Here is a 26570-nt window from a genome sequence, read left to right as displayed (position 1 = left end):
GAAGTAATGGCTGTTAACTGTGTACCTTCCATTACAGGCTCAGGCAGGGAATATTCAGAATACTGTAATGTTAGACAAACAGAAGGAGCTTGACAGCAGAGTCAGAAATGTGAAGGACAAAGTTATGGTGAGTATTTAGTAAATGTATACATCTTCTTTGTAACTTTTTGTAGAGGAAAAAAGGTTTCAATTGCTCTAGTGTAAGCATTGTAACTGATTTCAAGCTTTTAAGTAGTTGAGAAGAAAAGGTTCGCTCAAATTCCAAACCCTAAGTAAACAAATTGGTGAAACCAATGAGCAGAGAGACATTTTTGGCCCCTGTTACAACTTCCAAACATTGAGCTTATCTTTTCCTTCCTTGCAAGATTGTGCAGTAACTGTTGACTTTGCCCTATCACCCAGTAAACTAGCTGTTGCCGCTCCAAATAGCCCTTTATGTCTGCACCTCTCAAATGGGGGTGTTCCTGGGGTTACGTAGAACCCTAGGATAAACATGGTCTTCCTCAAGCACCTGTTTTATTCTAAGACTTGGAAGGGGAACAAAAACATCTCAAACAAGGAAATTCTGATGTATTTCTGATTAGAATAAAATATCCACAATACTTTTAAGATAAAACTTCCCAGACATTTATGGAGGTGGTGCCCTTGGTGGTACGTGTCCACTCCCCTCCACTGTGGGTGCTGTTTGGGGGAAAGGGTGAGAAGTCCAGCCTTGCACTGGGCCTGTATCTGTGGAAACGGCCTTTCTGCTGAGGGGCCGGCTCTCCTGTGGGCCTCTGGTTCACACCAGAGTGGCCTTGACTTTGTGCTTCAGACGGCATGTTGCCAGACTCCAGGTTCTTTGGAGCAACTTTGTCTTGCTGCCTCTGAAAGAAACACTTCATTAAAGTAGACATCAAGTGGCCCAGTCCAGAAATGGCTATATATTTTCTTTCCTAAAAAGGTTATTATGTACTAGCTAAAGAGATAGAAATTATTTCATACGTGTGCTTAGAATTTTGCAAGTCTAATCCATCTTTGAGGGAGCAGGATTGCATCCATGGTTTTCTGGGTCCTATAGTACCAGTGATCTGTCTCCTAAAGTCTTTGTCCTAAGTATGGTGGAAAACTTGTTTCTGTCTTTACTTGTAGTGTATAGAGCATGAAATCAAGACCTTAGAAGATTTACAGGATGAATATGACTTTAAATGCAAAACCTTGCAGAACAGAGGTAAGAGTTAACATTTAAAGCAGTGTCCATTGCCTGTAATTTTTTCTACCTACACTAGAGAACAAAGGCAGATACTCCTTCATATTTACCAAACATTTCAAGACTCTGAATTGCTAGTCTTGGCTTCTTGGTGACCCAGGCCAGGGTTTTTTAACCTCAGTACTATTGACATTTTGGGCCAGCTAACTGGGGGGTTGTCCTGTGCATTGTAGGATGTTTAGGAGCATCCCTGACTTCTGCCCACCAGGTGGCAGTAGAACTATCCCCAGTCCCCAGTGGTGACAACCAAAACTGTCTCCAAACATTGCCAAGTGATCCCTGGGGGGCAAAATCGCCCCCAGTTAATACATACTGGTTACGTGCTATTCATTTTACTTACTGTGCCTAGCCCACTGATGGACATAGACGGATATGTGTGTGGAGTTCCCCTGCCCTAATAACTAAAGTTCCTCCAAGTATTCCAGCTCCATTTGTATACTCCACAGGTGAAGTTCAGCATTTTTCACATGTTTTAAAGCAGTTTCGCTCGATTTTGTTGTTGTTGCTCGTTTTTAATGATCACAGGACATCCACTGAAAATAATCCAAAAGTGTGCATTGTGTAGAACAAGCAGGGTACTGCTGTAACCCTAGCAATCATTTGGAGGATACCATGGTAAAATGGAGAGATTATTAGTAATAATTTGATAATAATTTAATAATAAAAGTATGAGAGAAAGAAACCTCAATTACAATTTCCTAATTGTCTGCTTCTCTTTAAAGCCACAGAGATTCTTTGTATCAATTTTTTTTTAACTGAGGTTGTGAATTTTGTCACTTATATTCATTTAGGTAATATTCTGACAGTGACTTAAGAACCAGACAGTACTGTTTCCCGTTTACGTGAGTCATTGAAAACAAGGACTTTGTTTCAGTGTGTCCAGTTTTTGTACTTAGGCCATTTTTCCTGTTTTGTTCCTTCAACAATGATTGAAGAAAAACCAACCTTTGACCTATCTCCAGATAGCATTTTGATCATATTTTTCCTAAATGGATGTGAATCTTGGCTTCAGTTGGTTTTGTCTTCTTTTATATTTATATTTATCTGCTGTCTGTCCCAATTCACAGAACATGAAACCAATGGTGTGGCAAAGAATGATCAGAAACAGGAACAGATGTTACTCCAGAAGATGTATTTAATGCTTGACAGTAAGAGAAAGGTAGTAATTCACTTTCCAGAATAACATGTCGCTTTTGTCACAGACTGTAAATAATAATGGACTTGAAGTTTGGAATAGAGGCAAAATTATTTTTATAACCATTTCACTTAGAGCAACCCAGTTGATATGAAAGAATAAAATTCAGTGATTAAAGGTGATGAGTTTATTTTGCTTTGTCTCTTTCTCTCCCTTTAGGAAGTAGTTCACAAAATAATAGAGTTGTTGAATGCCACCGAACTTACCCAGAAAGCCCTGATTAATGATGAACTTGTGGAATGGAAGCGGAGACAGCAGAGTGCCTGTATCGGGGGACCCCCCAATGCTTGCCTCGATCAGCTGCAGAACTGGTAAGATTCTCCAAAGCAGAATATTGGCAGCTGACTGGCTGACCATATAAACTCATAAAGTGCACGTTAAAGTGCACGTTCCAGCTGTGTTAGTTGAATGGACTCTGTCAAACCTTTGTTTTAGAGTTTGATGTAGTCCAACTGTTTCTTGCCCTGGAAACACTTGAAAAGCACAGTGTAAATCACATCTGTGGCCACGTTCAGCCCCATTCTGCATGGTTTGGAGGACTCCTCTCCCTGCTGTATGTGTACCGTGGGACATGTCATTTGTGCCAACACACCAGTGACATGGTCATCACACAGCACAGTTAACAACTTGAGTCCCAAGGTTTTATTAAAAACAAAAGGGCATTATACAGGCTTACATGAAATAACAGTTTGTGGGCCATACGTTTCAGTCATCCATCTAGTAAATACTTATGAAATGCTGTATGCCAGGCCCTGGGCTAGGACCTGGAACACAAGGTGAATGATTCTTGGTCGTTGCCAGTAAGGAGCTCTCAGTGTGGAGGCGGGAGATGAGCGTGGTAATAACTGTTCAGTGAAAGGTTGCCAGGGCTCCAACGGAGACCGTCCAGAGTTCATGGAGGATGAAGGAAGGAGTCACCAGGAAAGATTAATGAGACAAAGTGGTCTTGCACGGACTCGAGAGTGAATAGGAAAACTTCATGTAGACCAGGAAGGAGAAGAGTGTGGACGGGGCAGAGGGGAGGGGAGGCTGGCATGAGCCGGGGCCCGCAGTTCTCATGCTGGATGGCTAGAGAGTCGGGTGCCACAGAGGGAAGGAAGAAAGTGGAGCTGGCAAGAGGCTGGAGCCTGGTCACGGAGGTTCCCATACTGTGCTGGGGACTCCGGGACTTTACCCAGTGGACACCGGTGAGCCGGGCAGGCCTTTTATTTAAGTGGAGGTTCGTTTCTCTGATTTTTTATTTAGGTCACTCTGGCTGAAGCCTGAGGATAGAATAGAGAGAGAAAGGCCAGTTGGTCTGCTCTGAGTGTATTAGCGTAGTCCAGGGGAGGTCTGACAGAGCCGAGCAGAGGGGATGGAAGCGGTAGAATCAGTGGGTAGGAGGGGGTGGTGGCCTGGAGCAGTTCTGAAGGGCCCAAGGACCAGCGATCTCATGAGATTACTTTCTGGATTGGTGTTTTTAAAAATTCACCATAGTCAGCCATTGATTTTTATTCTGTGAGTTGCCATTCCATATCCCAGTTTTTTGTGGATAGGAATGGAGCTCCCCAGCCCAGTGTGCCCCCGTGAGCCTTGTGAGATGCTGACCTCCGAGCCCCCCAGGTGCCCAGCGAGGCCCCCCGCTGTCCGGGGCCCCCATGGTCACCTTAGGCTACAAGGAGTCTCCTGCAGAGATGTGAATACCCCTCAGTATCCCCCACTGTGCGGTACAAGGATTGTCGGCATTTTCCTGTGTGTCGTGGCCTGAACAAGGTTGGGAGTCACCGGGTTAGGATCCCTCTGGAACTCACCCACCCACTGTTATCCTGCCTCTCATTTCATGGCCGTGGGCTGTGCTCTCGGTGCTTCGAACTGGATTCAAGGAATGGAGACACCGAGTGAAGGAGATGTTTTTCACTGGGGAATAGATGTTCTTCTGTCATTCCTCCAGGCCAGTAAAATGAACTTCCACAGCCTGACTTGGCTCGGAGGCTGCATCGCCTTTGGTGGTTTCCTGTCAGGACGGAGGAACCTGAAAGCAGTCGCTAGGTTTTCTCCTTGGTTTTTATATATATATATTTTGAGTGTCTAGATTGTGCACATTGCCTTCTCCTTTCAGTTCAGTGACACAGTAACCTCTGTTCCCTCGTCTCCTCCTAACCCGGCCTGCACCCCCTCTCGGCCTCGCTTCCTCAGCGTCCAGGTTGCCCTCTTGCTCCTCTCTGCACAGTGTCACTGCCCTGATAGAAGAATCTGCAGGGGCCCCTCACTGCTCCACACATCACTGCCCACAGCATCTGCCTTGTCGTGTCCCCTGCCTCTGTCCCCCCCGCCCCCACTCCCTTTGCCCTGTCCCTTTAAGTCCCAATTATCTCACAGCTCAATTGAAGTCACAGATTCCCTAGCAGCCTCCACCCCAACCTATCTCTCCTTAGGTCCATCTCAGCGGGATGCAAAGGTTTTTTAATCTGGGCTGTAATCGTTCATGCGCGTTAGCTTTTTCACGCAAATCAGGTTTGTTCTGTTTCTCCCTGCACTTCAGAGCTGGGCAGATAACATCGTGTGCTGTCTGTAAAAAGTACTTGTTGGTTTCCCTGATTCTGTTTAATCCAGGCTGCTTTGGGACTGTTTCTGATGGAGATGCCTGTGGCTTGTACCTTCCCAGGTTCACCATAGTGGCGGAGAGTCTGCAGCAGGTTCGTCAGCAGCTTAAAAAGCTTGAGGAGTTGGAACAGAAATACACGTATGAACATGACCCTATCACAAAAAACAAACAAGCGTTATGGGACCGCACCTTCAGCCTCTTCCAGCAGCTCATTCAGAGGTAACTTGAGGGAGATGTTTTTGTACCTTTTGCAATTATTTTACCCAGAGGAAAAGTTTTCTGGTAATTCAGATAATTTAGAAGGGTTTAATCGGTTATGTAAAAATTTTTATGGCTTCCCAGAATCAGGTCTTCCCGAATTCCTTGCTTATGTCGATGGCCTGTCATTCTTGTGACCGTTTAGACTGGTTACCAGTCTCCTTGCCCGTGGCCAGTCTGTGACGAGACCTGTCTAGTCTAACCTGATGATATTTGTCCTCTCTTTCCCATTCCATGGTCTCATCACGTTTCAAGCTCTCAGATCCTCTCTACTGAACTGTTGCATGGTAGCCTCGCAAATGGTCCCTCCCGAGCCCCTTCCTCCCTGTCCCTGTGACCCTGTGCTCTCCCAGAGCAGAGGTCAGTCAGGTTTTTTGCCACCTGCTAATCACAGGGGAGCCCCGCATCTGGTCACCCAAGCCGCACCTGCACAGCCTGGCCCTCACTAGCCACTCCAGAATTAGCTTCTATACGTGCCCCATTTCCAGGCAGACTTGACTTCGTGCCCACCCTGGACATTTGCTTCTGCATTCCCCTCCCAACAGTATTTTCTCTGCCTCAGAGCTTTCTTGTACCTCATTTCGAAACTGCATCCTGAACGTTTCACCTTACATCTTGTCATGAAATCTTCCCAGAGTTCCCGGGCAGATGTTGTCTCCCTTCCGGATCTGCATAGTTCATTCTTTATTTTCCTCCCGTTCTGGATTTTATTATATCATTGTCTGTGTATTTCTGTTTTCTTTGTCGTAAATTGAAAGGTCCTAGTAGACAGAGATGTGCCTTTGTCATCTTCTTCCCCCACCAGGGTCTTACATAGTACCTTGCCCATGGGTAGGTGTTTCAGATATGCTTAGTAGGTAAACAAATGGCACTAAGTAGAAGAGTAGAGTTCATATTGCAGTTTTTTAAATGCTAACATAATAAAAATGTCTTTGGTTCCCTGTGGCTAATGTCCAAACAGGAATGCCTAGATGTTGGATTTTGAAATAATCAAGGACATTTACTTGGGTTTTGGAATGCAAATTTCATTCTGTTTTTTAAATTAAATTTAATGTTTGGAAATGTTTATTAGATAATAAATATTACTAAACAATTTAAAAATCAATTTTCCAAAGGATGTTAAAATGTCAGTTTCAAATTATGGTGGTAAGCAATATGGTACATGGTTCACTTTCAACTGTAGTAAAATTTATTTTTATCTTGTTTTTATTTTTTTATTTTATTTTACTTTATTTATTTATTTTTGGCCACACCACGAGGCATGGGGAATCTTAGCTCCCTGACCAGGGATTGAACCCATGCCCCCTGCAGTGGAAGCACGGAGTCCTAACCACTGGACCACCAGGCACTTCCCTATTTTTATTTTTAAATTGAGATATTATTGACATATAACCTTGTATTAGTTTCAGATGTACAACATAATGATTTGATGTTTGTATATATTGTGAAATGATCACCACACTAAGTCTAATTAGCAAATTTGATTCTTAAATTTGTAAATGAACAGAATCCCATTCAGAATTTTCATTGTTGAAGAATCACAGTTCACTGCAGTTACTCTGATTCTGCTGAGTGCAATAGATTTGGGAATTTCTTTACTGACTAGAAAACCTCACTTTATTCATCCAATTTGTTAGAATCTTTCAAACTTTTTTTAGCTTGTGCCCTCTAACTCCCTCTCCTCTTTAGGGAAAAAAACCTTTTACTGCCTCAACATTAATGGAAATGCTAATTTACCCTTTGCTGGGAATTTACAGCTCATTTGTGGTGGAAAGACAGCCCTGCATGCCAACTCATCCTCAGAGGCCATTGGTCCTGAAGACTGGAGTACAATTCACTGTGAAGTTGAGGTAATAAAGAAAAGACCCTGCACCTCCTATCACAAAGTTTGCACCCCAGCTTCCTTTCACAACACTGTTATATATGGTGCTTTAGAGGAAGTAATTTTGCAGTAGGCATTTTAATATGAATTCTTATTTAGAATATCTAAGAGTCTTGTCTTTTCTATTCAGACTAGAAATATAAGAGATATGTGTGTATGCACACACACACACACCTGATTTTTTTCCAGTTATAGATGTAATGAATGCTTACTGTAAATAGGAATTCAAAACTGCAGAACTGCATATAGTAGAGAGCAGAAGTTCCCAGCAGCCTCATCCCCTCTTGAGCATAAACTCATAACCTGAGCTTTACATTCCCCCCAAAATGTATGCAGTGTGTGTGAATGTGGACTTAGGACAGGTACATTTTTCTGCTGAGTGTGTTCATAGCTTTCATCAGATTCTCAAAGTTGTATGTGATCTAAATATCCGTAGACCACCATGGTAAACAGCCTGGTGTCAGTCCTCCCAGAATTTTGTCCACGTCTACCTAAATATATAAATAAATACATTGTACTTATGCATATTTTTGTCATGCATAGACACACAAATACATATGACATACAATGTTTCATTTTTAGAAACTAGGGTTCTGCTGTCTGTTCTTTGGCAGCCTGTTTTTCTCCTTCATGATAAATTGTGGAAGTGTTTCCACGTTAGAATGTACAGCTTTTACAGCTTTACTTCCTTCCGTTGCACGGCTGCATTCATTTAGCTCTTCCTCTGCTGACGAGCAGCTGGACTCAGAAGAGCCGCACTTGCCTTCAGAGTTGGCCCTAGTCCTTTTCTCCAGGGTGCTGCTGAGTTAGGTCCACACGTGCTACCTGTTGGCTGCCAGTGAACAGCACCATGCTTTAGCACCTGTGAGGTCCCAGAACTCACAGCTGGCAGGAGGAGAAATCTAATCCCATCATCTGCTTCACTAAAGGGAGCCAACCAGTGAGGGGCGCCTTCCCCAGGTCTCCAGCTCATCAGAGCAGAGCACACCTGAGTCTCAGCCCACGGCTCCTTCCATCTTTCCACACTGCCCTGGGGGTGATTATAGATGTGACCTTCACTTTCCTGATTATGGGTGATAGTTTTTATTTTCTCCCAGCAGAATAAGCATTAGATACAAGTTTTAGTAAAGGGCAGTGTTTGCTATTTTTACCTATAGAATTAGCCCAAAATAGAAATTTTGATAAAACTCAGCATTGGCGAGGCGATACAGGGAAGCAGATACCCTCACTAATGTTTGGTGGGAACATAAAATCAGTGCTGCTCTCTGTCAGAATTTAATGTTACAGTTTTGTCCCAGCAATTTCACAGCTAGGAATTTATCCTACAAATACACTCTAAAAACATCCAAGTAGACATACAAGGATGTCACTTCCATTGTTTGTAATAAGCAAAAACTGGATGAGGTGGGGGTTATTGAAATGTTCATCAATAGGGAATTGGCATGATAAATAAATGGTAACAGATAATTTTTAAAAGTAATTATGGGGCTTCCCTGGTGGCGCAGTGGTTGGGGATCTGCCTGCCAGTGCAGGGGACACGGGTTCGGGCCCTGGTCTGGGAGGATCCCACATGCCACGGAGCGGCTGGGCCCGTGGGCCACAATTGCTGAGCCTGCGCTTCTGGAGCCTGTGCTCCGCAACAAGAGAGGCCGCGACACTGAGAGGCCCGCGCACTGCGATGAAGAATGGCCCCCGCTTGCTGCAACTGGAGAAGGCCCTCGCACAGAAACGAAGACCCAACACAGCCATAAATTAAGAAAATAAAATAAACCCAAAGTTTAAAAAAAAAAAAAAAAAAGAAAGTTTATTGGAAAAAAAAAATGTAATTATGACATTTTTCTTTTCAGATTGTTGGTGAAATTGCAAGAGCTGAATTATAACTTGAAAGTCAAAGTCTTATTTGATAAGTAAGATATCTTTAATATTATCTAAGATACACGTACTATTGAAATGCTGGCTTTGTTAACTAAACATGGACTTTTGCACTGGGGCCGTTTGTAAGTGATCCCGGCACATTTAAATTGATAGCGCCTGTTCTGGATGTTGGGAGCATCCCCTAGAGCTGGTATCAACGTGCTTGTGCCTTTTTAGACTATAAGTGAACAAAAGAATGAGTGCATTTTATGCATATGAGCTTGTAATGATCAAGTCTCCAAGCAGCTACCACCCCTCCTCCTAGGCCAGCCCTAGAGGAAGGGTCCTTGATCAAACTCCAGGCCACCATGATTCTGCAGCCAGTGTGGACTTGTTTCTGGAGTGAAGCTGACAGCATTCTGGGGGGCCTGTGTGGAGCCTGCGGGCTCCACACTTGTCTCTTCTGGGCAGTAAGAACCCAGGAATGGGCAGGATCTCTCATGGGGTCTAAATGGAGCAGGCCCATCCTGTTTTGTCCTTAGTCCCTGGACCTGAACTATCAGTGACCTAAGCACTTACGTTAAGGAACAAGATAGCTTAGCCCCTGCCATCCCCCCTTGATATATTTAATGCTTTTGTTGGTGTGTGTAACATACTGGTTTACCAAGTTTCAAAACCATTTATGATAATCCAAGTCATTTTCCTCTGGCTTTTTATCTCTTTCCATTCCTGTAACTATAGCCTTCTTTGTAGCATAGTCTGTGCCTTTGCTTTTCTCCCATCATCTTTGGTTTCTCTGTGTATCAGTTTACTTTTGCTGCATTAAAAACCCCAAAACTTAGTGGCTTCAACTCTAAAACTTATTAATTTCTCTTATGCTGTGGGCTGTGTGTGGTCCTTCTGGTCTGGGCTGGCTTGGTTATTGCTGGGTGGTCTAGCATGGCCTTGTATGTGTCTGTCTCTGCTGGGATAACTGGGCCCTTCTCTGTCAGGCTCTCAAAGAGGCCAGCCTGGGCTTTCTCATGCAGCAGCGGTGTTCCAAGCGGGTCAGAGCAGCAGCGTGCTGGGCCTGTTAGGCTAGACTTGGAACTTGTACGGCATGACTCCCATCCATCGTGTGGGGAAAAGCGAGTCAAAGTCCCCTGAGATTCAAGGGACAGGGAAATACATTCTGTCTCTTGAAAGGAAAAGCTGCAGAGGCTTTGTGGCCACTACAGTTTACCACACTCTGCTTAACTCGGTCTCTCTTTCATTTTGTTCTTGCTCTTTTGTCTTTTCTGTCTGTTCCAGTTCTGAGTTTTCTTCTTAGCTTTGACAAGGTAGCTTTGTATCACACTATTCCTTTTATTGTGAATTTTCTTTTTTTGCACAACAAGGTGGGTATATTTAATGCTACTGAACTGCATGCTTAAAATACTTAAAATTTTCTGTTATGTATATTTTACCACAATTTAAAAAACTGAGATGCCACACTGGAGAAACTCAAGTTGAAGGACATTCCATAAAACACCTGAGCAGTGATACTCAAAAGTGTCAAAAACTTCAAAGACTAGGAACGTGTGAGAACGTGTTACAGACCAGAGGAGGCTAGGGTGATATGATGACAAATGTAACGTGGGGTCCTGGCTGGAGTCCTGGGGCAGGAAAAGGACGCTGGGGGGAAGTGGTGAAGTCCAGGTGAAGTGTCGAGTTAGCTAATTGTCATATGCCAAGGCTGGCTTCTTGGTCATTAGAAATATTCCATGGTTATGAAGTGTAAGTTCTTTTTTTTTTTTTTTTCCAGACAGGAAAATTGGTCACTGTTATAACTGATGGTGATTCTCATTCACAAAAGCATTGAACTTCTAGTTGAGACAGGAAAGGAAGCTAACTCATTTAACTATGAGTGCGCTAATGATCTCTTAACCTTCGCCTGCGCCTGACAGATACATTATTTGTCCAGATCATGACGACATTATCGCTGCATTTGTATAAGATACAGGTCTCTCAAGATTTTAACCTCAGATTTAAAACTTAAACTTGATAGTTTCCCCAAATAATTGACTATTCAAGTACTTCTCTGAAAGCGTTAAAAATAACAGAGAACAAAAATAAGGATCGAGGGGCTTCCCTGGTGGCGCAGTGGTTGAGAATCTGCCTGTCAATGCAGGGGACACAGGTTCGAGCCCTGGTCTGGGAGGATCCCACATGCCGCGGAGCAGCTGGGCCCGTGAGCCACAATTACTGAGCCTGCGCGTCTGGAGCCTGTGCTCCGCAACAAGAGAGGCCGCGATAGTGAGAGGCCCGCGCACCGCGATGAAGAGTGGCCCCCACTTGCCGCAACTAGAGAAAGCCCTCGCACAGAAACGAGGACCCAGCACAGCCAAAAATAAATAAATTAATTAATTAATTAATAAAAAAAAATAGATTGTTTAAAAAATAAATAAATAAATAAGGATCGAGCTGTCACTTTGGAAGGTCCTCTGAGTTGTGTAGCCACAGAGCAGTGCTCTCTGCTCAGTCCCCAGTGCTTAGCTCGGTGCCTCGGAAAGGCACCGACTGAGTCACTGCTCAACAAATAGCCATAACTCAGGCTTACGTTTACTGAGGGTGTGCTCTGTGCTCTCTTCACCGGGTAACAAGTTTCCTTCTCCCAGTGTCCTGTATGGTTGGTGCTATTAGCATGACGTACAGTGGAGAAAGGTGAGGCCCAGACAGTTTATTTGCCCAAGGTCACTCAGCAAAACTTGGCAGTGCTGGTGCGGGTTGATTGAGGGACTGAGTGAGTGAATGAAAGGGCTGAACAGCCCCATTATTTGTTATTGATCTTGTACTTTTATATTTTTGTTAAAACTTATCTCAAATTTTAAATACACGTATATGATCATATATATATATATATATATATATATATATATATATATTTTTTTTTTTTTTTTTTTTGCAGAGATGTGAATGAGAGAAATACAGTAAAAGGGTACGTGAAGTACTTTGCACTATATTTTACTATCGCTTTGTTTGTTTATGTGTTGGTTTAACGGTTCCCAGCCTTTTAAGTATTTGTACCCTGTACTGTCTAGGTTTAGAAAGTTCAACATTTTGGGCACTCACACGAAGGTGATGAACATGGAGGAGTCCACCAATGGAAGTCTGGCGGCAGAATTCCGACACCTGGTAGGGAGATCAGTTTCCCCCTTTTCTATTGTGTCTGGTTTATTAGGACTTGATTTGTGATCGAGTGGCACTTAGTGCCCTGTGTGATGGGCAGGGCACCCCCTAGGAGAAGACTTCCTAGAATTCATGGCTGGTGACTTCAGCAGCACTTGGGGAATCTTGGTTCCTCCTCCTTATCCCAGGACTGTTCACTCTGTTTCCTGCCAGTCTTTCTCTCAGAGATACCTTCTTTGGGGGGTAGTGATCTCAGTAAAATATTCCATAAACCAGTGTGCACATAAGCTATCCGTACATGGTTCCTCCAGGACCTCAGTGATCACTCACTCTAGATTCTTGGAATTTTCCCAGAGGTCATTATTGCCCCACATCCTGACCGTTCCTTCTCCCCCTCCAAGCGTGGCAGGCCCCAGGAGTCTCTCTTTGGCCCCTTCTTCACCACCTCCCTCCTGGGGTCTTGCCCACAACCACTGTCTCGAGCACTTTGTCTCCAGAGGAGTAGGGCCCGGGCACCGGGCAGTGGAAATCAGCAGAGGTGTTTAAGTGGGTGGTGCCTTCTCTCCTCTCTCCCTGAGAATCGGGGCTGCCAGTTGTTCTGTAGATGTGTTGGTGCTGAGCCCTGCACACTTCCTGGGCTGGAGCCTGCAGGGAGGTTCAAAGCATCCTTTTTTTTTTATTGGCAACCATTTCGTGAACCCGCAAACTCATAGTTGGGAAGCTAGACCTTGTGTGAGAGTCTCAGTCCAACCCAGGAGTCTGAGGGTGTCCAGAGCTGCTCTGGGGTCTCCAAGTTGCTCCCTTATAACCTGCGTGGTTGAAGTCCTTCTGAGGGCAGTCTTAGAGGCCTGAGTCACAGGCCTGGGAGACTCTGCGGAGGGAAAGGCAAGAGAAGCTGTGCCCTGAGCCTGGGGAGCATGAAACAGCGAATGACGGTGATGGGGGCTGGTTCGGGAAAAGCTAGCCTGGGGGAGGGGGCAGGACGCTGTTCCCTGGGATGCTTCTGAGCCCTGTGGTGTTCGCAGGGGGTCGGAATGCTGGGAAAAGGCACTCTGCCTCGTGAACCCACACAAGGGTCGCTTCACCTCCTGTTCCGCATTCTGAAAATAATTTCACTTCCTTCATTCTTTCTGAGTCCTCACTTTGGTTTGATTTGTAGATGAAAATAGCAACTTTGATGATTATGGTACTGTTTACTAAGATTTTTTTTGTTTTTTTTTGTAGCAACTGAAAGAACAGAAAAACGCCGGTGCCAGAACCAACGAGGTGAGTCTTTCTCTCTTGTGATTGGTCTCTAACTAGCAGGTCTGTCCAGTGAGGTTGGCTCCGTGGCCCCGGGGGCCAGGGACCCCTCACAGAGGGGCGAGCAGCAGGAAGACCCAGCAGGGAAGGGCAGTGGACAAGCTTTGGGACATGGTGTATCTGTCATAACGGTAAAACCACTCTGTGCTTGTGCTTTATGGTTGTCAAGTGATTCTGCACATGAATTTATTGGACCCTCAACAGACAGCCCAGCAGAGTAGGTACGGGGGGCTACTGTGTTATTCACATTTCACAGGTGGAGAAGTTGGACCACAGGAAGTTTGCAGGATTTAGCTAAGGGTGCACAGGGAGTTACCTGTCAGAGCTAGAACTAGAGGCCAGCTTCATGACTGCCCTGCCAAAAACGATGTGTGCCGAGAGGGTTTTCCTGCCACGTGTCCCCTACCCAGTGCGTCATCCTTCTGTCAGTTTCATTTTCACAGCCAGTCCTTGAGGAGCTGTGTTTGTGAGGCATTCAGATGTGAAGCATGGGCAGAGGACAGAATGCCTGGAGTTGCTTTGGTTTGGACCGGTTGTCATCCTTTGCGCCTGCATGGCACACACGCTGTCTTTCCCCACGACAGCCAGCAGAGGTCGTGTGGGACAGTGGGACAGGCACCGGCCCGGGCCTGACCAGCCCTGGTTTGGATCTTGACTATCTTTGTGACCTTCCAGGGATTTAGTTTCCTCTCCTGTGAGCAGGGATGGCAGCCACATCTCTCTGGTTCTAAATTGTTGTGATGCTCGTGTAAGGTAATATGTATGAAGGTGCTCTGAACACTATATAACCTTTCTACCCATACCAAGACACTTTATGACCAGCCAGGCTTATGCAAATCAGCCCTCCCGATAGAAAATCACACCTGGAACACGTGTACACTTTCCACCCCATGTCAGCCTGAGGTGTGCAGCCCACACACACCCTCAGAAGGGGCTGAGGGCCAGGATGCCTTAGGTCATGAATAAACCCATTAGAAGTTGCTGTTTCCCTATCGACATTTTTTTCCCCTTAATCCATATCCCTTGCCATAATATCAGAAATCTGATCTTTGAGAGAACAGTGAGATACTCGGGATAATGAAATCTGGGATAGATGGTCAAAAATTGGAATGCTCTTCTGAATTGCAGCTGGTTAGGTTCAGGCTTTCTGCAGCCTGTTGCAAAAAATGCTTAGTAGGCTCTTGCAAGTTGCAGGATCAGTGACTGAATCGCTATATTCCTTTTGTTTCCCTTTTCTCTTTTAAGGGTCCTCTCATCGTTACTGAAGAGCTTCACTCCCTTAGTTTTGAAACCCAGTTGTGCCAGCCTGGTTTGGTCATTGAGCTTGACGTAAGACTTACATGTTCCAGATGTGGAAAACTTTATTTTTACTTTAAACTGTTATGTGTATTTTTATTTCTCAATTTTTATTTTAGATGTATTTACCGAATTGCTAAAAAAGATTATTGTTTTCAGCCAGTACTATCTTGATGTTAATTTAATCGTTCAGGCAGCTAGAGAACTGAATTAACCTTCAGATACTATAAGCTAAATGTTCCAGTTGAGATGTCCTGTGTTAATTTTTTATATGAAGCATTGAAACTTATTTCTTAAAAGATATATCAAAGACAAATTCAACTACGAACCAAAGAACATACCTTTACATTCTTAATTTTCAAATATAAAAGATAATGCAAATGTACAAGGAATCCCTTGCTTAGTTGTGAGGCTGCATAGTGGTCTGAAGGTGATGTTTCTGTGATTCAGATGATTTCAAGGTCTTTGTCATCTTCTAGACGACCTCTCTGCCCATCGTGGTGATCTCCAATGTCAGCCAGCTCCCGAGTGGTTGGGCCTCCATCCTGTGGTACAACATGCTGGTGGCAGAACCCAGGGTATGGAAAACACATCTACTTTCATACCAGGGGTTAACCAGAGACCTCATGGTCTAGCTTCTGCATATCTGAAAGAGCCCTTAAGGGCCAGATGTTGAAGGAAAAGTGGCACAACTCAAGTGGCATTGCTAGGGATCGGAGTAATTCTGGAAAAGCAAAGCATGTGTATGTATTAGAAATGAGAATTATGATTTTCCTTCCATGTGAATAAGCTCAGGCGACAGATAATTTTATACGGCTTTTACTGTGGAAGAGGTCCTTTATTTTTATGCTTTTTAAAAAATGTATATATGCTAAATAAGCCTGCTCCATTCTTAGGGTGTGGATACTCTAATATGGTTGATTAATTACAGTTGATTCTGGTTACTCACTGTACTTAAAGTCCTTTAAAGTCACTGTGAACACTGAGTTGGCAGATACTGAACCACTGCGTCTAGGGGAAACACGGGGTTAGGTTCCCATGAGCCTCTGGCACAACCTTTGCATTTGCTGATCAATACATAACCTTGTTTTGTTTAAAGATCCCTTATCTAATATACTTGTTGATTCATTAACATTGAACTCATGGCAAGCAGCTTTATAACTCACATCTGAACAAAGCTTATATATCACATGCATTTTCTCCATAAGGCACTTTGGAACACTAGACAGCACTTCAGCCCTGCACTTGAGGGCCATGTTAAATATGAAATCACCAACAAAAAAGCATATGAACATGCAAAAACCGTGGCACTAAACAGACCTCAAAAAAGACACTCGGGTATAGTATGAGAGCTGAAATAGGAAGGCAGATCATAGCTTTGTTTGACCTCACCTGGAAACATACATGTTTGGCAACTCAAACTTTTCACTGCTGTGTGCCTGGGTACATCTGCAAATGACTGCAGAAGTGCCACGAATATTGATTTGGGAGTTAAATTTTAGTGAGTTGATGAATTCACAAATGTGAATCTGCAAATAATGAGGATTTCTCTTCTTTAGCTGTGAAAACATCTGTGTGTCATAGATGAGAACTGAACTTTGGCACAGATCCATGTTTCAGTGCCAAGCTTGTGACTGGTGGCTCGTCAGTAGCCCTTAGCTTCTGGGTGTTTTCTCTCTAGAATCTGTCCTTCTTCCTGAACCCACCTTGTGCACGATGGTCTCAGCTTTCAGAGGTGCTGAGTTGGCAGTTTTCTTCTGTCACCAAAAGAGGTCTCAATGTGGACCAGCTGAACATGCTGGGAGAGAAACTTCTTGGTATGAGCATATTCACTTTTTATGTAACTAACAATTGATATTCATAAAATATCTTGACTTGCTCCTTTCCTCCTCTTTGCTCTTTATTTTGTTCAGGGTAGGAGAGTGTTAAAATCTATTGGCTTTTCCAGCAGCAGTTTATTATAGTTAAGTGAGAATGATGCCTTACCTTAGAAGGAGATAGAGACCTGATAAAAGATTTAAATGAATCATTTCCCCATTATCTCATATTAACATTTCTGAACAGGGTTCCTAGGGGAAAGCTGTCTAAATTATGTAAAATATATTACTTGTGGCTAAAATAAATTCTTTGAGAAATATGAAGTTTTATTAACCTTGGGGAGAAAAACAGTAAGCCCCCAACATGTTAAGAATAAGGTCCTCGGGCTGCCCACCACACAGCACACGCCCAGGTCTCGTACCTCAGGTGGCCCAGGTGTGAGGAGACACTGTCCACATCAGGAGGATGCCCGTGACCAGCACTGCCTGATGGGCAGGGTGCAGCCCATGATAGAGAATTCCCTTTCAGTGGCTAATGTCATGGATTTATTAGTGTCCCACACTAAGCAAATCTGAGACCTACTAGTCTCAAGGTCAGATCTTCAATGAATGGGCCTATCTGAACTATTTCTTTAAAAATCCACGGTCACCTTCTTTTCCAGATTTGCTTTCTGTGTAGCAGAACTGCATGTACTGCAAACACCAGTAGGCTTTTCCTAACCAAATGGCTCTCAGCAGTGCCTTCTCTTGGCCACGCAGCTGTCACAGTGAGAGTCTTGTGCAATTTAATAAAAAGTAAGAAGTCATTCCTATTCCTTTCCCTTATTTGGTGAGAGTTAAGACAGATATCTTTTCTGCCTATAGTGGCTTATTTGGGATTCTCTGTGAAGAGAGATGTCAGGCTCACCACGTCTTACGGCCAGGCTTCTTCAATTTATGTAGCTGATAACCCCGAGGCTTCCTTCCCCTCTCATTTCTCTCACTGGGCTTTTGACTTGCATCGACCTCCCTGAGCCTGTGTCCTATTTGGAGGAGGGCTGAGGGAAATGCCTAATTAATATCTAAAATAATCTTGTAAAGTCAAGTGTCAGTTAAATCGATCACCTAGGGGTGATCTTGGTCTTAGTTTGAACTTGAAAAAAATTTCTCAGGGTCACCGGGAGAGGAGCCTGCCAAGGAGGGAGAGGGAAGCAATGGGAAATGATACTGTACAAGGGGGACCAAATCGAGGCTTCTCCAGAAAGCACAAGTGATTGTATTAGTGAATCTGAGAATATCCACTGTGTACACACAACCTTCCTTTGTTGAGTGTTGGCGCTTTGAGAGCAAATACAACAGCCATCAGTCCAGCCAAAGCTTCAGAATTGATTTCCATTTCCTTAAAAAACTTATTTTTATTTGTTTAGGTCCCAGTGCTGGCCCTGATGGTCTTATTCCATGGACTCGCTTCTGTAAGGTGGGTGCTGTCTGGAGTTTATGCTCTGAGTGCTTTCCGCTCTCTGTTGAGGGTCTCGGATTTCTCGCCCTGGTGCCGGCTGCACTGTGCTTGCTTTGGCGTGTTCCTCTCGCCCACGGAACCCCTAGGGCAAGTTGTTTACTTTCCTTCAGCGCACTGAAGGTTAGTCTCCAAGCGCGAGTCTGACAGGAAGCACCTGCCTGGGTGATAACATTCTCTCATATCCGACATGAGTCTTCTGTTTCCTCACGCTGACCCCTGGCCTGGCAGCGTTTCAGCCCCGTCCATGAGAAACGTGTGGTCTGTGCCGGCGTCGACAGCCCGCTGGGCCGGAGGGGTGTCTTGAGCCTGCTCAAGCAGTGAGACCAGTTGGGGGGAATAATCAGACCCCGGTAGGGTCACCAGACAGTGCTGACAAGCTCACGCTACTGGAGTTTAGTAGTGTGAAGGCAACTGGTATTCTGGGATCACCCTGGAGGTCATTCCCTGGCTGGGTCGCTAATGTTTGGAGAGGGAAGCAGACAGAGCCTGGCTCAGGAAATGGAGAGCTTGGTGTCTGAAAGCTGGTAAGAGGGGAGGGACGGCTCTGTAGGGGGCAGTGCTAGCTTTGGCAGCTGGGCAGTCTTTGCAAACTAAAACCTGATGGCGGGAGGAGACATGCTAAGTCGCTGTTTTGGATTTCTTGGTTTCTAATGTGTGCATCTGTATACTTGCAGGAAAATATAAATGATAAAAATTTTCCTTTCTGGCTTTGGATTGAAAGCATCCTTGAACTCATTAAAAAACACCTGCTCTGTCTCTGGAATGATGGGTAAGGGCCATTGATAGGTGTATTATTTTTGAAACATATGTTGAGCACACACTCCATTACTGCAAGGCTGAGATAGGCCTGACCCAGACAGACTTCATTATTTGGCAAGACTTGGGTGCATCTCACAGAAACAGATGCTTGCAGGCTGTCCCTTCAGGCATTCACGATAGTAGACCCTCATAAGATTAAAATTATATTTCCATAGTATATGTACATGAATTTTCAAAGCTAAATTTAAAAACCCTGAGTGCCATTCATGCCTTCATTCATTCTACAAAAATTTCTTGAGCACCTGCTTTATTGCCTCCAAGTAAGGAAGAAAAAACTTTTTTGACTCGGTAAATTGTTTCTAATTTTTTCCCAGGGTCAGTTGATATTTCAGCAAAGACTTTAACTTGGTCAGAGGTCTAGAATATGAAAATGGATTGTCTGAGCCTTTCTCTTCACTAGAAAGGATGCATGAATTTCAGACATTTTCATGGCCTTCAGAATCCCCAGGTGAAAATGAAAGGCTCATTAATCCAGCAAGTATTTATTGATCATCTGTAGCATCCAACGGGCACCATGTTAATGAGCTTTGTTGGGACTTCAGCATATATATGTATGAGTGAAATGCTTCCTGAAGTATCAACGAAATAGATTTTAAAGCATCTAAAATAGTCGATACATTTCTATCCTGTGTTCTTGTGTCAAGTTGTAGTCATCTTGATTTGTAAGTGAACGTGAAAATTACAGTCATGACTGAACCTCAGAGTACCTCCATCAATCCCTTTCCATGTGCAGGTGTATCGTGGGCTTTATCAGCAAGGAGCGAGAGCGGGCTCTGCTGAAGGACCAGCAGCCGGGGACATTCTTGCTGCGGTTCAGTGAGAGCTGCCGGGAAGGGGCCATCACGTTCACATGGGTGGAGAGGCCCCAGAACGGAGGTGGTAAGCCAAGACACCTGCACACACACCGATTCAAAATGTGGGTGCAAGCCCTTCTTCGCTGCAAATCAACTCATACAAATAATGAGCTTTTGACATGCAATTGCAGCTCCTCCACTTATCCCCAGCTGAGCTTCCCCAGTAGGATTTAATACATCACCAAGGGCTATTTGGGATTCGTTGCCTGGAACATATTGTGCAAATGATGGTTTTTTTTTAAAAGACAAGGCCACATTCTTTCCTTTTTGTCAGGTTTGTCACCTGTAGGTGAAAGATGCGAGTCAGTACGACTGGCAGTCATTTATTGGGAGGAAACCCATAGCGCACAGGCGTGAGCTTCCAGACCCACGGAAGGGAATCCCACATGGATGTGCACAGATGAGGGCAGGCTCTGTGAGAGGGGTCCTGGGACTGGGTGCAGCCCTCCACCCTGCCTTCTGACAGAGAAGGCTCGTGCACGTTTATCTGGGTTATATCTTGGGTTTCTATTTGACCAAGTGCATCCATGGCAAAAACAATTCCGAAAACCTATGCGTTATGAAACAGGTTTCTGGGGAATGAGAAACAGGTTTCAGTGGAGACAAGAAAGTGATAAAGACAAGCTGGTGACTTTTCACTCTTGCTTGTAGTTTGCTCTGTTTGAAGGATTGGAGGGAAAACTGATTTGTTCCAGTGACTTACGCTTTCAGTTAGAAGATGCAAAAAGATGGGATACTTTTCTTCTTCTATTTTTTTTTTCTTCTGGTAAAAAAACAGGAGAGCTGGGATTAGAGCCCAGTGAGGACAGGAGATGGTAGAGCCTGCCCTTTTCTTCTTCTCCCCTGGTAGTTCTTTTCCTGAACTTGCTGAGAGATGGAACTAGCAAACCAGACAAAGATGAAAACCGTTGGCAACCGGAAAGTTGAAAGCAGGGCAGCACCAGCTACAAAGCTTTGGTCTGAAGTTCTAGGGCAGAGTCCCCAGAGCACCTGACAGCAGCCTCTGGAATGTGTGCCCCAAAAGTGAAATCCTGGATCAGTTAGGAAGCAGGATTCCAATGAAGTCTGGGACTAAGACCAGGAGTGAATTAAACTGTGTTTTTTTACATTAAGGATTAGAGAAAAAAATAGCAAATAGGGTCTCTTTTTGGTTTGTTTAAAAAGTTGTTTTCCATGTGTTGTTGTTGTTATTTTCATTTTTCAATATGAAAAGAAAGACAAAGTGAGTTTATCTTCTAGTAACTTAATCTATGGCTTGAGCCAAGAAGACCCAATTAGTAATTAGTTATTTTAAAGGTATTTAATAAATTTCTTTTGGCTAGACGTACAAATCTAAGTAAATAATGACAAATGCAGTATTCCCGAGAGTAATGATGGCCTTTATTTTTCCTATTTTAAAGAAAGGATAATAATCTATTTAGGAATAAAGGAGTTACACGCTCTGTGATGTAACTCCTAGATTGTGTTTAGTTCTTACCAGGTTCTGTCAAATCCATAAACTCTGCAGTGTTTGTTTCTCTCCTCTATTGTTGCGGGATATTCTGTGGGACTCACTTTGCTTTTTCTTCCTTTTAGAATCTTGCTTCCATGCGGTTGAACCCTACACAAAGAAAGAACTTTCTGCTGTTACTTTCCCTGACATTATTCGCAATTACAAAGTCATGGCCGCTGAGAATATTCCAGAGAATCCCTTGAAGTTTCTGTATCCAAATATTGATAAAGACCATGCCTTTGGAAAGTACTACTCCAGGCCAAAGGAAGGTAAGTGGGCAGAGTGTGCAAGCATTGCCCGATGCGTCATAGCACAGCCCGGCCGTTCCTGTGGTCGTGTTCTCCCTTCATCTAGTCCAGAGCTTTGCGGGAGACAGGCTTTCACCCCACACACTGCCCTTGCCTTCCTATCAGTGCAGGGTGCCAGCACAGACTCCCCCATGCCATGTCACTAGCCCACCCCTTCTTTTGAATTGGTAAAAGCTGGCTTTCTAATAAACAGCGCAGTTGAAACATAATACATTGTTTGGCCTGACACAGATAGTAAGAAAGGAGTAAACGGTTTTTGATCTTAGGGGTGTTGGAGAAGGTCCATTTCTGGTCGCGTGTACTTGTTACATTTTTACTTTTTCTACCTGGAGGGGTAAAACGTAGGACCTGTGATGGTCACCTGCTTTATGTCAGCCTGCTCCTGAAATTGAGGAAATGGAGGCCCGGGCGAAGTGAAGTGGTCCCTTCATGGTGACCTGATAAGTTATTAGGTCACATCACTGAGAGCACGTCTAAGCTTAGCACACGGGTCTCACGCTGCTTAGTCTTCATTGAACCACGTTTGAGCAAGTGGAAGTTAGACTAATCTGGTTTGGAATGCACCAACCAACTTAGTGGATCAGTAGCCTCAATATTAGCACAGTTACTTTGGGGAGAAGATGCACCCAGCTTACCTTGACAGATGTGTTTATTACACCAACCAGGCCAGGACCATAAACCAGATTAAACTTCTGTAGGATTTCAAGCCTTAGCTTGACTTCTGTGCTGAATGTGCCTCCCCTTTTCGTCTGGTTGTTTCTGCATTCGCACTACAATTTCAGGTGACCCAGGCAGGGAGTCTAACCTGACCGCCAAGGAAAACAGTCCAGTCTTGATCAAAGAAAAAGTTGATTGTTCTTGTGTAATTTCTGCTAACGGAAAGTGTACGTGATGTGTTTGCTTCTAGCCCCAGAGCCTATGGAACTTGATGGCCCTAAAGGAACAGGATATATCAAGACTGAATTGATTTCTGTGTCTGAAGTGTAAGTGAACACAGAAGAGTGACATGTTTAAAATCCTCAAACAAGCCCCCCTCCTGGCTGGGGCCTGTTGAAGATGCTTGTTCTTTGCTTTTTTCCATTGTAATTGTTGCTGCCACCATCACAGATGGACCTGTGGAAAGATCCTAATTAGAGATCCTGGTGTCACTGCCTATCAGCGTTTTATTGCCTTTATAAAAACAAACAAACAACAAACCCAAAAAATCCAAAAAAAACAAAGTTGTATTTAAGGTATATAAGTTCTCCCCAAACTGATATTTTGAAAAAGTGTAAATAAAATGAACAAAAATTGATCAGAGTGGGAAAGCAGTTCTTTTCAATCTAGAAAAGGCCAAAGTAATGACTGAGATACATTTTTTTCCGTTTGCTTTTATTTTGTTGTTTCATTTTGTAAAAGGTAGAAAAAATTTTGGAAAAGTCATTGTCAGTTATTTGGCCTGCAGCACTGTCTTGGGGTGAATGGATGTAGCCTTCATGTAAAAACCCTCTGGAGCAGCTTTATCTGCATACAGACCTCAAGGTAGGGATGAGGGACTCCCCAGACATTTCTCTGGCGCTTCTCGGGCCAGGGTAGGTGACACAACTGCACAAGCTCGCGCCCATGTTCACCCAGGCAGAAGCGGTGCAGGATCCAGACTGGCTATTTCTGGCTCACATCTCTAGAGTACAGTGTGTTTCCCAAGGGGCCGGGCTGGGGACATGAGCCTCTCGAGATCTGTCCTTTTTCAAATGTATTTTACAAGTGTATACACTTCCCTGAAATAAAAATCTAAAATGATGATTCAGTCACAGGCCAAAGATGAAATGGCAAAGTTTGCACCACTGCTTTCATAATCTAGATGTTAACATTTCCTGTTTCCTTCTCCCCATTTTAGTCACCCTTCTCAACTTCAGACCACAGACAACCTTCTTCCCATGTCTCCTGAGGAGTTTGACGAGGTGTCTCGGATAGTGGGCGCTGTAGAATTTGACATGGTGAGTACCACACGGGGACGCTTTCAGCACGCTGAGTGTTTGCTCTCTGAGGCAGAGAGGGTGCCTCGCAGACCCTGGGCCTGTCTGTGAGCTGTCAGAAGGAGCCTCTGGCAGAGCCCAGAAGGGTGTTTTTTAGATTAGCTATGACAAGTTGGAGCCTCCTGTGTTTAAACAAGCTACGTCGTCACCAGGGTTTTTACTCCTGGCCTTCAGCACCTTCCAAAAAATAATGACATTTCAAATATTTAAAAGCTCCCCCTCTGCCTTTTAAAGTTGTCCACATAGAAATCTCATATGTTAAGGAACTAGGATTTCTCTGATAAAAAAATGTTTTCCTTTCGGCCCGTTGTTTCAGCACTGCGTCTGGGTGAAGAGGTGTTATTTTTAGGAAGGGAGGAGACTAATGCTTGGTACACAGTCCTTATAGAGACTTGGGCAGCCACAGCGAAACACTTTACCTGATTTATGTTTGAGAACTAACTTGCACCGCTAGCACCTGGGGCTGTGAAGGGCTTTGCCAAGAGTAAAAAGTTCAAGGAGTGAAGCGGAGTGTCATGAGTACCATGATAGGGATGGGAACAGGGCTGTCCACGAAAGAGTGCATCTTTCTTTGGGACAATGTTTTTCAGTGTGTCAAATAGTATTGTTTGCCTGTCAACCTGAAATCCTTCCCCTTAAAGATTTTATTTATTTATTTATTTTGATTGGCTGGATTTTTGCTGATGCTGTTTTAATTTTAAGCTCTTTTCCACATGAAGCTATTCCAGTTCATTTTTTATAAGTTTATCTATTTTATTTATTTAGTTTTGGCTGCGTTGGGTCTTCGTTGCTGTGCACGGGCTTTCTCTAGTTGTGGCGAGCGGGGGCTACCCTTCGTTGCTGTGCGTGGGCTTCTCATTGCGGTGGCCTCTCTTGTTGCGGAGCACAGGCTCTAGGCGCGCAGGCTTCAGTAGTTGTGGCTCACAGGCTCTAGAGCGCAGGCTCAGTAGTTGCGGCGCACGGGCTTAGTTGCTCCATGGCATGTGGGATCTTCCTGGACCAGGGCTCAAACCCATGTCCCCTGCATTGGTAGGTGGATTCTTAATCACTGTGCCCCCTGGGAAGCCCCCCAGTTCATTTTTTAAAATTTGCTTAGTGTTTTAAAGAAAAGCCTCTCTGAGTCATTACTGGCCTTTCTCCATCACTGGTGCCTGGCACAGACTGCTCAGAGATGCAGGAGGGAGGACAGGATGAGGGGAGAGGGCGCTATCTCCCAACGTTCAGGGTCGCACATCCCTGCGTTCAGGGAATGCATTGGTGCGGCATTAGTAATATCTGTTTAGACTCAGGTTTCTGGTATGTAACCTTTTCCTTATCCTTTTCCCTCACCTGAAGAAGTACAGGCTAAAATCTTTACACCCTCCTGATTGTTAAGGCTGAAAAAAAAAATCGCTTAGAAAAATGCTTAGGTAGTGTAATAGCACAATAGTTCTGTTCCTATTGGCGAGTGAAAGATGAACCTTGTACCTGTGTAAGGTTGCATCCTCTGTTGGAATGTAGCTCCCCACACTGCTCTGAAGTGTTTTGTGAGCCCTACACAAAAATGGAATAACTGTAAAGCCCTATTTAGAAAGTGTAAGATCGATGGACAGAACCAAAGAACGGCACGATCTTCTTTTTCTCCTCCTTTGCTGTCCTGAGCAAGTTACATCAACATCATGGTCATCACCACCATTAATCGGTGACACTTGTTAAGCACTTACTGTGTACCAGGCACTCCACGGGTGGTAACTTAGTCCTCACAACAGCCTTCTGAGTTAGGTATTATTGCTTTTCCCACTTTACAGATGTAGAAAAAAGAGACTCTCCAAAACTATGAAACTTGACTAAGATGAAGTAGTTAGTAAATGAGGGAACGAATATTTGAATCCACCTGGGGTGTCTCTAGACTGCATGTTCTTGTCTACTCTCCTGGAATGCCCCCCACAGAAAGCTGATCTCTGATTCATTCAAAACCTGCACCCAAGAGAAGCTGTTTGCACTTGACACTGAGTATGTGTTGTTCTGGTTTGTTAAGACGAAGGCAGCGAAGCCTTTGGGTGAGAGGCCTGTGTTTGGGATTTGGAAATCAGAGCTCCAACTCTGTCATACCATTATGCCCTGTGACCTTGAGAAAATAAGATGGATTAGTCCCCTCCATCTGTGCATGCAGTATGACTGCTTTCTCTGTGCTCTCGGAACGATACTGTGAGAGCAATTTAATTACTCTAAATAAATGCCAGGAAATGGTTTTGTGGCTCTGGATCCCCTCTCCCCCTGCCCAGGAGCCATCCATTTCATTCCAGATGATTTCATTCATTTCATTTGTAGAATAAAATAAATCTATTTTTATATACACGTGCACACACAGATCTCCAGAGTAAACCCATAGGAGATTTAAGAGCTATAATATGGGCACAGCACTGGTTAGACAAAATTAAAGTGGGATTAGTCTCTGAATTGGGTGGACTCCACCTTGTCTGTCCCAAATTGTCCTCAACCTTGGCCACGATTTCCTTTCCGCATCCATCCACTCTTGGAGTTAGGGCATATGCTCTGAAATAGACCTTTCATGGAGCTGGCTGGTTTCGGCCGTGTCTGGAGGTTGCAGCTCTGGACCAGGGGGCACTGGGGCCAACGCCTGGTGCCGCCTCAGGAGCAGGAGGACCGCAGGCTCCTGAGGGACAGAGCACCAGTGTTCTCTGTAGCCTGGCTTCAGTGCTTGTTTAGTCTGGCTTTCCTGTACAATAAACTGTTTCCTCTGGGACTACATGAGAACCAGTCTCCTCTCCTAGAGGCCTTTGGGCAAAGCTTGGACAAAGCTGATAGTAATTTAATGATAAATATTAAATAACACTTATTAATTGTCTGCTATTTTCCATCTAGTCTACTAAGCATTCTACATATGCTGTATAATTTAATCATTTCAACAAATCTATCTGTTAGAGACTATTAGTCTCCTTTGAATAGATGAGGACCTTGGGATTTAGAGGTTAAGTAACATGACTTGGTCACACAGCT

The 26570-nt window shown here is 44.2% G+C and overlaps 1 protein-coding gene across 2 annotated transcripts in view; it reads left to right on the top strand.

Moving 5' to 3' along the window:
* STAT1 (signal transducer and activator of transcription 1) overlaps nucleotides 1-26570 on the top strand; it is a 43249-nt gene that overhangs the window by 14494 nt on the left and 2185 nt on the right. For both annotated transcript variants that reach the window (XM_059928385.1, XM_059928386.1), the window contains exons 6-24: nucleotides 38-127; nucleotides 1132-1210; nucleotides 2317-2408; nucleotides 2604-2755; nucleotides 5089-5247; nucleotides 7044-7136; nucleotides 9016-9075; nucleotides 11949-11978; nucleotides 12082-12175; nucleotides 13394-13435; nucleotides 14717-14800; nucleotides 15247-15345; nucleotides 16449-16584; nucleotides 17991-18040; nucleotides 18757-18851; nucleotides 19635-19780; nucleotides 21331-21516; nucleotides 22463-22538; nucleotides 23432-23531. In XM_059928385.1, coding sequence (XP_059784368.1) covers nucleotides 38-127; nucleotides 1132-1210; nucleotides 2317-2408; nucleotides 2604-2755; nucleotides 5089-5247; nucleotides 7044-7136; nucleotides 9016-9075; nucleotides 11949-11978; nucleotides 12082-12175; nucleotides 13394-13435; nucleotides 14717-14800; nucleotides 15247-15345; nucleotides 16449-16584; nucleotides 17991-18040; nucleotides 18757-18851; nucleotides 19635-19780; nucleotides 21331-21516; nucleotides 22463-22538; nucleotides 23432-23531 — 1863 coding nt within the window. The remainder of the gene's footprint in view (nucleotides 1-37; nucleotides 128-1131; nucleotides 1211-2316; nucleotides 2409-2603; nucleotides 2756-5088; nucleotides 5248-7043; nucleotides 7137-9015; nucleotides 9076-11948; nucleotides 11979-12081; nucleotides 12176-13393; nucleotides 13436-14716; nucleotides 14801-15246; nucleotides 15346-16448; nucleotides 16585-17990; nucleotides 18041-18756; nucleotides 18852-19634; nucleotides 19781-21330; nucleotides 21517-22462; nucleotides 22539-23431; nucleotides 23532-26570) is intronic.

Source organism: Balaenoptera ricei, chromosome 7, assembly GCF_028023285.1.
Source record: "Balaenoptera ricei isolate mBalRic1 chromosome 7, mBalRic1.hap2, whole genome shotgun sequence".
Classification (NCBI taxonomy): Eukaryota; Metazoa; Chordata; class Mammalia; order Artiodactyla; family Balaenopteridae; genus Balaenoptera; species Balaenoptera ricei.
Note: the sequence above shows the minus strand (reverse complement) of the source record. Positions and strands in the feature narration are given on the sequence as shown.